The sequence below is a fragment of the Mustela putorius genome, unplaced genomic scaffold (assembly GCF_011764305.1).
Source record: "Mustela putorius furo isolate JIRA1106 unplaced genomic scaffold, ASM1176430v1.1 tig00003853_pilon_pilon_pilon, whole genome shotgun sequence".
Taxonomy (NCBI): Eukaryota; Metazoa; Chordata; class Mammalia; order Carnivora; family Mustelidae; genus Mustela; species Mustela putorius.
This window is the reverse complement of record NW_025422005.1, coordinates 478,817-491,629: the sequence shown is the minus strand read 5'-3', so window position 1 is coordinate 491,629 and position 12,813 is coordinate 478,817. Positions and strand designations below refer to the sequence as shown.

The 12,813-nt window shown below is 63.6% G+C and overlaps 1 protein-coding gene across 1 annotated transcript; it reads right to left on the bottom strand.

The window, feature by feature from the left end:
• Positions 1-2,185: 2,185 nt before the first annotated feature.
• On the bottom strand, positions 2,186-7,478 carry VWA1 (von Willebrand factor A domain containing 1). The gene is made up of 3 exons (XM_004781354.3): positions 7,308-7,478; positions 5,629-6,186; positions 2,186-4,003 (listed from the first exon to the last, which is right to left on the bottom strand). Exons 1-3 carry the CDS (start codon positions 7,378-7,380, stop codon positions 3,291-3,293), a joined length of 1,344 nt encoding a protein of 447 aa, XP_004781411.2. The 5' UTR covers positions 7,381-7,478; the 3' UTR covers positions 2,186-3,290.
• Between the last annotated feature and the right edge of the window lie 5,335 nt (positions 7,479-12,813).

The following is a 12,813-nucleotide window of genomic DNA, read 5'->3' as shown; positions in this document are numbered from 1 at the left end:
GGAGACGCACTGTGACCACTGGCCTGCCCTTCTCACAACAGAAGCGGGGGCAGATACACCCTCTGGACAGACCTCGGGAGCAAAGTCCTCGGAAGCCATGGCCACTGAGGAAGATGTGTTCTCCGAGAGGGGCTGTGAGTGGGCCCTTGGCTGCGGCATGATACACCCTCTTGCTTTTCTTGTCTTAACCGGAAATAACCACAGCACAGCCCATTCTGATTTTCACACCTGCATCAGAGGCTCATAGTTCCATGTGTCACTTCGCACAAAATGACAGTCCCTGCAGGTGGCAGCCTTGGCCTGGACCTAGTAGATGGAGAAGCCTGCAGGGATGTGGGGGGGAGACCAGGACAAAACCGTTTCCTGGAGGTTGTTCCCAGACGTGGCCCAGACTTACCAACCTTTAAGAGTTGCCTGGGTGGCTCAGTCATTTGAGGGTCTGAGTCTGGATTTTGGCTCAGGTCGTGACCTCAGGGTCATGGGATGGAGCCCCCCATCTGGCTCTGTGCTTAGCATGGAATCTGCTAGAGATTCCCCCTCTGCCTCTCCACACCCTGTGCATGTGCGCGCCTGCACACGCGCTCTCTTTCTCTCAAATAAAGAAAGAAATCTTATTTAAAAAAAAAAAATTAGGGGCACCTGGGTGGCTCAGTGGGTTGAGCCTCTGCTTTTGGCTCAGGTCATGGTCTGGGGGTCCTGGGATCAAGCCCCGCATTGGGCTTTCTGCTCAGTGGGGAGCCTGCTTCCCCCTCTCTGCCTACTTGTGATCTCTGTCAAACAAATAAATAAAAATCTTTAAAAGAAAATTAAAAGTTGCCCGGAACGGGGCAAAGGGCGGCACTTCCAAGGTAGGGGCTCCCAGAAGACACCTTCGTGGGCATGGAAGTGGGGGCTCCTTTCCCTGCCCTCAGCGTGTGGTGGTGATGAGCAGAAGCTGGAGCGTCTCCTGGGGAGCAGGGCCGTGTGTCTTCAGCCACTCTGCCCTTGCTTGGGGTTGCAGGCGTGTTTGGGGGAGGAACCCATCTCTCTCTAAGGGCATGACGGCCATTAGGAAAGCAAGTGCCAGTATTCTTGTTTCTCTTGTCGCCTGCACCCCACTCTGCAGGCTGGACCAGGAGGCTCGGTGTGGAAGGGGAACCTTTCCAGGGGCCCAGTGGGCTTGGACCTACAGGTACCCAGAGCATCAGGGCTGGGCACCCAGGCCTGCATGTGGGGTGTTCTGATCAGGTCTGGGGAAGGGTTCCCTCTCTGGCTGATGCTGCCTAGGACCCTGTTGTTCACATCCACCAGCCTTGGGAGGGGTCAGCTGACTGTGCAGCCTGCTAAACACTGGTCAGGGTATAAGCAGGTGCCTGCAGTGGCACTCGGACCACAAGGTGCCACTTGGCTTCCCTGGGCCTGAACCCGCCAGGGGTTGTGGGGACATGTAGGAGAAACCCAACACCCTGTCAGCAGTGCTTCCCTACCCTCTGACCAAGTCTGGCCTAGCCTGCCACTACCGGGGTACCCTGGACCCACCACCTATACCCCTGCCTGCCCTGCCGGCCCTGGCCCCAGCCACACAGGAGGGGCAGGAGCCCTTTGTCCCCCAAGCCACTGTTACATAGGCACACCGTGGGCTCGTGCGCTGCTGGCCCCCACAAACACTCAGTACACAGAGCAGTGTGTGCTGCAGGCCCTGGGTGCTTAGGGAGCCATGTGATTCTTGGGAGCCTGGTCCTCGAGAAATGGTGGCAGGCCAGCCCGACTGAAGGTTGCCTCCAAACCCATGCCCACCAAGCCCAAGTGGGCAAACTGAGAACACCGCCAAGGACTCCGAGACCACCTCTCAACGCTGCGCGGTTTGGGGATACCCATCACACTGCCGCTGAGCGAGTGGTCTTGCCAGCAGAGGGCGCCACAGCCCCACCCTCGGTCCGAAGGCTGCGGTGGGGACCGCGGGGCACAGCCCGGTCCGGCTCCTGCCTTCGGCCACTGTGCTCCAAACCGCGGGGTGGGCCTGTAGAAATGCCCACGGCCCTCTGAGGAGATGCGGATGTCAGGGTACTCCCACTCTCCGCAACAGGGGGGGCTCTGCTCCCTCCTCTTCCCCAGCACCAGCCCCCAAACACGGGCCTTGGGTCTGGAGCTCTTAGAGGGCTGGAGTGTTGGGACGGCGTAAAGCACTCCAAGGAGACCGCAGAGCTCAGTTTACAACTAGTTTATGTACTTCAGAGTCTGGGATGTTAGTGGGGAAGAGGCAGTGTGAGCACGGAGCTGGACAAGACAGGAGTACACGCCTTGGTGGGGATGGGGGACAGTGGGTACTGCCCTTAGGACGTGTCTGGTGGCCCCAGTAGAGTAGCAGTGACAGCAGGTGGGGTCAGAAGAGGCTGTAGAGAGAATCGCTGGGGCGACCCCCCCCCCAGGGGCCCTTGTTTGTCCCCGCCCAGGCATGGAAGCTCCCCACCCAGACACACCACCCTGTGCATGCGCTTGCCTTGGGGCTTGCAGGGTCCTGTTCCTTTGGGAACGTGTGGTCTGCATCTCTGTGGCTGCAGGGACACCCAGCGGGGTCCTGGGTAGGAAGGCAGGGCCACTGTCCCCAGCAGGCACTACCCACAGGCCAACTGAACGCCTTAGTAGTGCCCAGCTTTCTGCTCACCCAGCTGCTGACCGCGCCATCAACCTGCTGGCACAACTCCCTGCCCTTCTCCAGATCCTGTCCCCACCGGAAAGCCTTTGGAACCCAGCCAGAGCCAGCTCCTGCCCTGCCCCAACCACCTTCTACCAACACCTAGGACCCGAGTGGCCGCAGGGACTCAGAGCGGCCGACCGGACCAAGCCCGCTCAAACCAATGCCAGCCCTTCCCCCAGAGGGACTGGTCCTTCACAAGCGACAGGTCCGGCCGCTCCGCTCGGCTGCCTCCTGTCCTGGGCTCAAGGCCAGTCCTGTATCTGATGTTCTCAGCCCGCCCCAGGCTCCCTGCCCACCTTCCCGCTAACTCCTGCCCAAAGGACAGCACCGCGCGCCCAGCTCTGGGCCCGGGCAGGGCAGGGGGTCGCGATGGCAAGAGCTGCTGCCACAGCGGCAGCGGAGGGTCAGGCTGGGGAGCCAGGCGAGCCCCGGCCCCGTCCTGGAAGGCAGACGCCCGAGCCGGCGGCCCTCCGCCGCCGCAGGAGACTTGGGACGGGGGACGGGGGTTCGGGCGCAGTCGCCGCGGGGCAAGACCCAGGTTCCGGCGGCGCGCGCTGCCCCGCCGGGTTGGGGAGAAGGGGGCCCTCGGGCGGGCGGGGCGGCCGGCTCCGGCTCACGGCGCCCGGCCCGCGGCCCCCGGCGGCTGGGGGCGCGGGGCGCGGCTGCGCGGGCCGTCGGGCGTGCAGGCCTTGGCGGACAGCGCCCTCTCGCGGCCGGAGCGGAAGGCGGCCGTCACGGTCACCAGGTAGGCGGTGCCGGGCGCCAGCCCCTGCAGCGTCGTGCCGTTGCGGCCCGCGGGCACCTCCACGCGCTGCGCCGCGCCGCCCGGCAGCGGCCCGTACTGCACGTGGTAGCCGAGCACCGCGGCCGGGCCCAGCGCCGGGGCCCAGCTCACGCGCAGGCTGCGCGGCCCGGCGTGCGAGACCACGATGCGCTCCGGCCCCGCCTCCTCTGGGGGTGGAGGGGGCGGGCGCGTGGGCGGAGGGGGCGGGGTCTCGTCCTGGCCCCGCCCCGCGCCCTCGGCCCCGCCCTCCGCGCCGAGCTCACCCGGCAGCGTGTGCACCCGCAGGTGCTGCGGCCTCACGAGGTGCACGTTGGACTCGGGCACCAGCGCCACCTCGTAGTCGGTGTCGGGGTCGAGGTTGGTCCAGGCCCAGCTCGTGGCGTTCCCCGGCAGCTGTTGGCGACGCACGGTCCCCGGGTCAGTGCTGGGCGCCAGCTCCAACATGTAGTAGCCGGAGTCTGCGGTCAGCAGGGGTGGCCAGGCCAGGCGGAAGCCGCTGGACGTGACCTCAGAGGCGCGGAGCTGCTGCGGCCGCATCGCGTCTGCGGGTGGTGCAGGGCGTCAGGTCTCCTGTCGCCCGGCCTGGGTCCCTGACTGCTGACTCAGGGCGGACGGGACAGGGAGATGTGGGGGGACAGCCCAGGCTCCGCCACCGCAGCCGTGAATGATACATGACCCAGTGACAGGGCTGGGCTACGGAATCTGGGACCCCATCAGGCGCTCAGCGACAAACTCCAACAGGTGAGGAGCCGTCGTGGCCACTTCCCACCACTCCAGTGGCCTAAACAGGGCCCCTCAAAGGTGGTGTTTTAGAACAGAGGGCCAGCACCCTTCCTGGGCCCCAGTGGCCAGCACAGAGTGTGGGGTCAGCTCTGAACAGCCCATGCAAAGGGGCACCACTGGGGCAGCCAGAAGATGGGGGGCCACGGGTGGGGGGACACCCCAAGGGGGCGTGACGTGACAACTCTAAGAGAAGCTGGGCGAGCAGTCAGAATACCACCTGCCTCAGATTTCTAGGAGGGGGGGCTCCAGAGTGGGACCCCCAAATGTGCATTACTCCTGAGCCTGTGACACCACATGGCCATCTGAGTGACCATGCAGGCAGGTAAGGTTGATAAATGTCTGGGCAGTTACGCCCATTGGGATCCTCATGCTTCCTCATTTAATGTCAGGTGCTCCAGCTGTCAGCCTGGCACTCATTCTCCTGCCCATCCCCCAGATTCAGACCCCACCCCACCGCTAGAGCCCCTGCCACACTGCCTCACTGCCCTGCAGCCTTGGGTTCTTCTGTCCAGCTGCTTGTTTTCTTCCTGCTGTCCCCTCCAGACTCAGTCACAGTGGCTGACTCGGGGGCCACCAGAGCCCAGGTATCCCTGGGAGAAATCTCTGAAAGGACCCTCTGCCTCCTGCAATCCACAGTCCAACTCCTTTCAGTTTTTGGTGGATGATTAACCCACAGGCGGAGGCTCAGGAAGAATCCTGGGGTTAGTGGCATTTTTCAGTGGATAGAGCCAGCTGAGCCAGTAATCAGGCCCTTCATCTCCAGCCCTCCCACCGTGAGGTTTGGCTGGGTGGGGGGGTGCGGAGCTGGTCTGTAAGGAAGTTGGTGAGGAGCTGCTAGCCCGCAGGGGGCCCTCCCTGGTCCAGCCTCCTCCTTAGCAAGTCCCCAAACCACCACTGGCGCCGAGTCACTCGCAACTGTCCTCCCCCTAGGGTGGCAGGGCCTGTGCTCTGTGCAACCCCAGGCCATCCCGACCCAGCTCTCTCACCCGCAGGCATGTACAGGAGCCTGCATTGTCCATCGGCACAGTCCTCAGGCTTGGGCCTCCCTCTTCCTCTCCATTTAACCACATCCCACCACATGCAGCCCCTTGGTCACCCGGCCCCTCCAGGCCCTCCACCCTGGGGTGGGCCCATCAGTATCAGCAGGGAAAGCCCCCTGCACGTGTTTACTCAGGCCTGACCCTCTGCCCGCTAGAGCCCCAGGCAGTGGGGCCTACAGGGCGCACAGCGTGACCGTGTCCCTGGAAGATGCAGAGAGAAGCCTTGTGAGTTACCTCCCTGCTGACCAGGCCCCACAAAGTGCCGTTGGCCAGGCCCCTGGCCCCTGCTTCAGGCCCTCAAGTCCCTCTCCCTGCACCTCTCCCGGGGCTCCTTGGCTACCTACCCAGAATGGATGCCCTCAGTTCCTGGGCAATGATGTGTAGGTCATCCACATCCACAAAGTGTAGGTACTTCTCGGGGGGTGCCGAGGCAGCAGCTGACAGCTCCAGGAGGTTGCCGCGGCCAGTGCTGACGATGAAGACAGTGACACCCAGGTCCTTCAGCTCCTGCATGGGGGGTCCCACGGGGTCGCTGGAGCCGCCGTCTGTCACCCACACCAGCACCTTGGGCACCCCTGGCCGGGCCCCCGCCACCTCCGCAAAGAGCTGCTCCTTGGCGTACGCCAGCGCCAGGCCAGTGTTGGTGTCGCCCATGCGCTGGGCTGCAGTACGTATGGCATCCTGGACAGCCTCACCTGAGCTGTGCTGGCCGAAGGGGAACTCGGTGTACGGGCGGCTGCCCACATGCACCAGGCTGGCACGCAGAGCCCCGGGGCCCAGGGGCAGCAGGCCCACCAGCTGCCCCACAAACTCCCGAACTCGGGAAAACTCATAATGAGACACGCTGGCCGAGCTGTCCAACAGAAACAGCAGGTCCCCCTGGGGGGCCGATGCTCGGGGGCCTGGGGGAGAGGGGAGGGTTCAGCCCCAGGTGGTGGCCCCCAGACAGCCCCACACCCAAGGCAGAACCCCCAGGGTCTGAGCTTCCCCTAAGCTGGAGCTTGTCCTTACCCAAGTAGGCCCTGAAAGTCTCCTCAGGCCCACCCCCAAAGGTCCTGAAGCTGGCACCCCTGGGGAAAGGGGAAGAGGGGTCCTGAGCCAACAAGTGGCCCACAGTCTCAGTGGGTTCAAGCTCTGCACCCTGGTCATATGCCTGGGGTGCTCTCTGGGCTCAGGTCTCATCTGTCACGGAGAGCCACCCCTTCTAAGCCCCTCCAACCTCCCTTTGCTCAGCCCACTCTCTGCAGGCTGGAGCCAAGGGTCCTGGCCCAGCCCCCAGGAGTGTGGGTGGACAGGCCTGGGTCACGGGGGTGGTCTCCTCAGGCTTAGCTTCAGGCCCACAGCCCAGCCTCCAGGTAAAGCGACTCATTGTTGGGAATGGGAGGCACAAAGTGGCTGGGCAGACTGGGGGCTGAGGTAGACAGATGAGGGGCACAGAGCATGGTCACAGCCCATATGGCCAGGCTGGAGTCATGACCCCACTTGCAGATGATGTCACCCCTCCTCTGGACCCAGGAAGCAGATTACCTGTTGCAGTAGCCTGAGGGCCCACCAGCCCCTCCAAACCCTTCCCCTTGCTCCCGGCACCCCAGGGGGCAACAGGACCCCTTCCACCACTGCGCCAAGGGCAGACAGGAGCTGCGGTGTCTCGGTTCTGATCTGTGCCTTGCGGCCTCTGTTTCCCTCTGTTTCCCCCAATCCGGTGGGGCGACCCGAGCCCTCTTACCACCCCAGCCCTCTACTAAGGGTCATCCCAAGGAGAAGGAAACTGAGGCAGGGACCCCCTCCGCGACAGACGCCTCTCCCTCCCTTTCCAGACCCGCCCCCCACAACATCTGGCGCCCGCCAGGCAGCGGGGGCGGGGGGTGGGGGGCACCTGGGTCCGCCCACCGCAGGTGGGTGGGGTGCCCGGCGGCCGTCCCTACCCCGCGGCCGCGGAAGGGGAAGAGACTGCCCCGCGCAGGCAGCGGGGGTTATGGGCGCCGCCCGAGCTGGAGCCCAGCCCGCCTCCGGCCTCACTCACCACGTTCGGCGCCGCTCCGCGCCAGCGCCAGCCGCAGGCTCAGGGCCAGGCTGAACGCCGTCCAGGGCAGCATCGCGCGGCGGGAAGGGGCGCGCTCAGCCTCCTCTCGCCGCTCGCTCGCTCGCTCGGGGACTGCAGGGCGCGCCGCCGCGCAGGCCGGCCCCGACCCCGCCCCCGGGAGGCCCCGTCCCCGAGGCCCCGCCCCCGGTGCACACTCACCCCGCGTGCGGAGGCGCACAGGCTCCGGGAGGCGGGAGCCGTGCGCGCGGAGAGACCCGGGCGGGTAGCGACACGCAGCGCTCACGGAGGTGCGACCGCGGCACACGCGCGTGGGCGTGCACAGACACAGACACTGCAGCTCTCTTTCCCGGTTGGGAGGCTTCGGGGTCCCCGCTGACCCCTGCCCCCAGCCAGGAGCAGAGCAGGGAGCTCTCAGGCCGGACTCCCACCGCTAGGCCCACCGCCCGTGACCCCACCCCCAGTGCTATGAGTCTCTGAAATCAGGCCCAAGGGAAACCCAGGGGGTGCGATGGGGTGGGGGTGACACGGAGAACGAGGTCACCCTAGCAAGGCTGGGGCCCTGGACTCACTTCTACCACAGGGTTGAGACAGGGATAGGTGTTGTGGGCTGGACACTTAGAAAGGAAAGGGGGCACTGGGAGGGTGCAGGGGTCTGAAGGGGAGCTTCCCCCACCTCTGCCTGGCTGCTTGGAGGAAGAGGCATAGGAGCTGGGAATGGCTGGTTCAGGCCCTGTCCAGTGTGACCATGCTGGAACTACATGTATGTTGTCCCCATACACCCTGCCCAATGAGGGGCCCAGGGCTTGACCCAAGATCCGACTCCAGGACCAAGGGCAGGCCCCCAAGCCCTCTGGAGGGACCCATTAACACCAGGGGTGGCTGACAGCAGTCAGCATCCTGAAGCCGCTCAGGCCTTAGGGCAGATGGCCTCCCCTTGGGCAGGAGCTGAGGGTCCAGATGAGGTCTCTCACTATTTCTTCTTTTCTTTTTTTTAAAGGATTTTATTTATTTGACACAGAGAGAGATAGCCAGAAAGGGAACACAAGCAGGGGAGTGGGAGAGAGAGAAGCAGGCTTCTTGCTGAGCAGGGAGCCCAATGTGGGGCTCAATCCCAGGACCCTGGGATCATGACCTGAGCGGAAGGCAGATGCTTAACCCACTGAGCCACCCAGGTGCCGCAAGGTCTGTCACTATGGAGACCACTGGCTTCTCCCAGCCACTACTCTGTGGAGCTGGGCAGGCACAGGTCCCCCGTGCGAGGTGGCAGGGGTGTCTCTGCCAGGATGTCCCCTCCCCTCCCCCCTCCCCAGGAGGGTGCTCACAGCACGGACGGATGGGACTCAGTGGTGTTCCTTCCTCCCTTTATGGCAGGTGAGACACTGTGTGGGATGGGCCGGAGCTCCAACTTTGCCTAAAAAAGGAAGTGGCTCAGCCAGGCTGGAGGATCCGGGCCGGAACAAGCGGGAACTGTGTCCCCGTCGCTCCCACCCCCTCGAAGGGAGTCTTGGCACGGCGGTGCTGGCTCAGCTCCACAGACCTCAGGCCTCCTCTGGGACCAGAAATGGCCTGGTGCTTCTGCCTGGGCCCTGTCGTGGGGGGGGGGGGTGTCACAACAGGCTTTGGCCCTTGAAGTCCAGGGTGTGCCTCCCAGGGGGGCCTTGTCTGGCTTCCGGCCCCAAAGCACACAGGCTGACCGGGACCGCTGCTGCTGCTGGGGACAGTGAGTCAAGGCCATGGCCAAGCAGAAGCAGCTGGAGGCTGGGGCTCTCACCCAGAGCCGACCCTGGGAACCCTGGGGTGGAACCATCCAGGTAAATGTGAGCAAACCCTTCTTGGTTCATCCTCTGTCTCACTGGGCAGCCCCCGGCCAGGGGCGGATCCTGGGCCATGGCGGACCGCCCTGGGGCAAGGCAGGAGCTCCCCAGCTTGGCCCCCAATTCCCGGTGTAGCAGGCAGGCCCCAGCCCCACTTCAGCCTGTGCTGCTGGGCCGGCAGGGAACTTTCCGTCCCTTCTGGAAAAACTGAGCGGGTCTTCTTGGCCATGACTCAGGCCCTCGAGGAAGCAGCTGCCCTCCTCCCTCCGGCCTCTCCGCGAGACGGAGAAGGGATGAGAGGCCCCGTCTTCGGACTGGTCTGCCAGGGCCTCTGCCCAGACTTGGCTGAGCTGGCCACCAGCCCTGGTACATTCTTCCTCCCTCTGCTCTGTCATCCCTGCTGCTCGCAGGGAGCTGAGCTCTCACCTGACCCCTGGGAGGGCCCCCCACCCCCACCCCCACCCACCGCCACCCCCCGCAGTGTGGCCAGCTCTAGTCCCAGCCCCTGCTAGGCCCTGAGGCTTTCCTGCTGCATCAAGGCAAGTCTCATTCCAGCACCCTGCACTTCCCCACGGGAGACTCGGGCAGAGGGAGGGTTCCCAGGGAGCGTGGGGGTCAGCCAGGAGTGTCATAGTTGGGGTCAGGGCTGGGCTTGAGGCAGATGCCAGAGGAAGCACAAATATAATTATCCGGAAACCTCCTCTCGGAAGAAAGGCAGGCTGGGAGGCCAGGGGTTTTGGGAAGGACAGAGCAGCCAGGAGGGGGCAGGTCCCGCCCTCCCCCCCTCTCCCTCCCCTAGGCTCGCCCAGCCCCAGCCTTGCACCCCCCCCCCCGTTCCCCCCCCCCCCGCCTCCCCGGCTGAGAGCCCCAGAGCATCACTTCTTGGTGCCGGGCCACCCCACCCTAACCCCACCCGCTGCTCCACAGGCAGGTGGAAGGGCTTCTGGGAACCCTGGGGACGCGGCTCTCTGAAGGCCCTGCCCCCACAGGGTCCACGGGAACACTCCTCCTCCACACAGTCCAGGCCTCTGCAGAGAAGAAGGGCCCTTTGTCCCCAGCTCACTGTGGTCATGTTGACCCTAGGAAAAAGGGCAGCTCCCGGGGCCTCTGACCCCAGCCCGAGGGCACTCTGGGCCCGAGGGGCAGAGCAGTGTGTGTCCCCACCCTACCCAGTGGGGTTCCCCGTGCCTGTTTTTTACATGTTTGTACCTCACATACGCACACACTGGGGGCACTGAAAGAGGAACAGGGGCTGCTGTGGTCCTGAGGCAGGTGTGGGGCAAGCCAGAGGCCCTCAGAACCCACCCCACAACAGGAAGGGGGGCAAAGGGAGGGAGGCCGGAGCAGCAGGGCCCAGAGGTCCCTTCGGCCCCCTGCCCAGCTGCCACACCCACACATCCTCTGGACTCCACCTGCCTGTTTATGGTCAGGAACATGCCAGCATCCAAGGGTCTGGAGGTCTGTCCTCTCATGGCCCAGGAGCCCAGGCCTGCCCTCTGTGGTCCCAGAGCTGGCAACAGCAGAGCGGGCAGCCTGGGCGAGGGGCGGCTACCACCCTGCCTGCCTTCATCCCATCAGGTCTCTGCAAGGGCCAGCCAATGCCATATTCTGCTCTGGGGACACACAGACCTGGGCTCCAAGGGCTGCCAAGCTGGATGGGGGACAAGCAGGATGCATGTCTACTTCTTTTTCCTGACAAGGGTGGGGCCATGTCAGACCGGTGGGCACGAGCTGCAGGAAGTGCCGAGACCCTAGGGAGGCAGCTGACCGGTGTGTCAGGACAGTAGGGAGGCCCGGGGCGGGGGTGGGAGAGGGCAGAGAGGAAGGCCGGCATCCAGACTCCTGAGTCTCTGGCCTGTAGAGACCTGAATTAGTGCACCCCTCCTGAGGTGGGACCCCGGTTTTTTGTTTTTTGTTTTTTTTTTTTAATTTGACACAGAGAGAGCACCAGTAGGCAGAGAGGCAGGCAGAGAGAGGGGGGAAGCAGGCTCCCTGCTGAGCAGAGAGCCCGATGCGGGGCTCCATCCCAGGACCCTGAGATCATGACCCGAACCGAAGGCAGAGACCTAACTCACTGAGCCACCCAGGCGCCCCGGGACCCCAGCTTTGGTTCCCTCTGCTGGAAACATCTGCCACAGGGAGCTGATCACCAAACTCAGTCCCAGCCCCAGGCACAGTCCAGTCCAGTTTGGACTGGTAAATAGAGACTGGGGAGGGACAGACCAGCACCAGCACCTTGCTGGGGGGGCTCCACAGAGGTCAGGGTGGGGCCCAGGGGGCAGGAGGGAGGCACTCAGCCCTCAGAGGGAATGAACTGGCCTCATCTCCCAGAGCTCAGCTAGCTGCCCCCAGGGTCTGAGGGGGACACCTGAGCGCCCACTGCAGGAAACACTCTGAATGAATAAATGACCTGGGGCAGGTCAGGGAAGCTGACAGAGCCTCATCTCCCCATCCGTGGGGTTGGGACGATGACTCTGCCTGGGGTGTTCGGGAAGCAGACAGACGGATGCGTGCACATCTACACAAACATGCAGCGCGCGCACACACACGCACACACACGGACTGTGGAGACCCCCATGACCAGGTACACATACAGGTCAGGGGCCTAGGCACCTGGGAAAAAAGCATTTGTTGCCCAAAATAGAGATCTGTGCCTGCCCCAGCAGTAATCCAGTGCCTCAGCCCTTGGCTTTCCCGACCAACCCTCTAAAAGCAGACCACTCGGCCTCTTCTGTTACTCCCCACTCACCCACCCCCTCGCAGGTGCTCCTTTTGTGAGTGGGTGGGGGCAGAGCTGGGGCTGAGGCAACACATCCCTGGGGTCAGCTGGAGGCCACACAGGGCCCCTGGGGCTGGCCTGGGAAGTTGGGACACACCTTAGGAACCCTTGAGGCTCTGGCAGCTGAGTTCCCCACCAAGGCCTCCCCCCCACCAGGCCCAGCTGTTGTTTTGATGACACTGGGGCCAGGAGGATCCTCAGGAGGGCCCTCATCTCCGAAGCCTGGCCAGAGCCTGCCCAGCCTCGGGCAGGAGGGGAAGGAAGGCGACTTCAGACCAGGGGAAGCTAGTCTTGGGCGCTGGGCAGCGGGCCAGGCTCCTGTCTGACTGGGTGCATACAATTGGAAAACCCCAAGAACTCCTGTGGGATCTGAGCTGCCACACACCGCGCTCTGCTCGAGGCCACAGAATGAGCCTGAACCCTGAGCCCTGATCTTCAAGCACATTTAAAGTCCCCACCCTGTTGCTCACACACACAGCCTTGCCGGCTGCAGAGGATGCTAGATCCCTGAAGAGGCCTTTCAGCTACCCCTAGATTCTGGACAAATTACGAGAAACACATTTTTGGTTTGTTTGTTTGTTTGTTTGTTTGTTTTTAAGTCATCTGGGGGCGCCTGGGTGGCTCAGTCGGTTAAGTATCTGCCTTTGGCTCAGGTCCTGGGATGGGGGGCATCAGGCTGCTCTCTGCAAGCGGGAAGCGGGCTCCTCCCTCCGGCTTGTGCTCTCTTGCTCTCTCTTTCTCTCAAATAAATGAAATCTTTAAACAAATAAATAAAAATGCCTTTATAAAAAAAAAAACTGTACATCCAACGTGGGGCATGAACTCACAACTCTGAGACCAAGAGTCACAAGCTCTAAAGACACATGCACAAAGAGTCACACGCGCTGCTGAC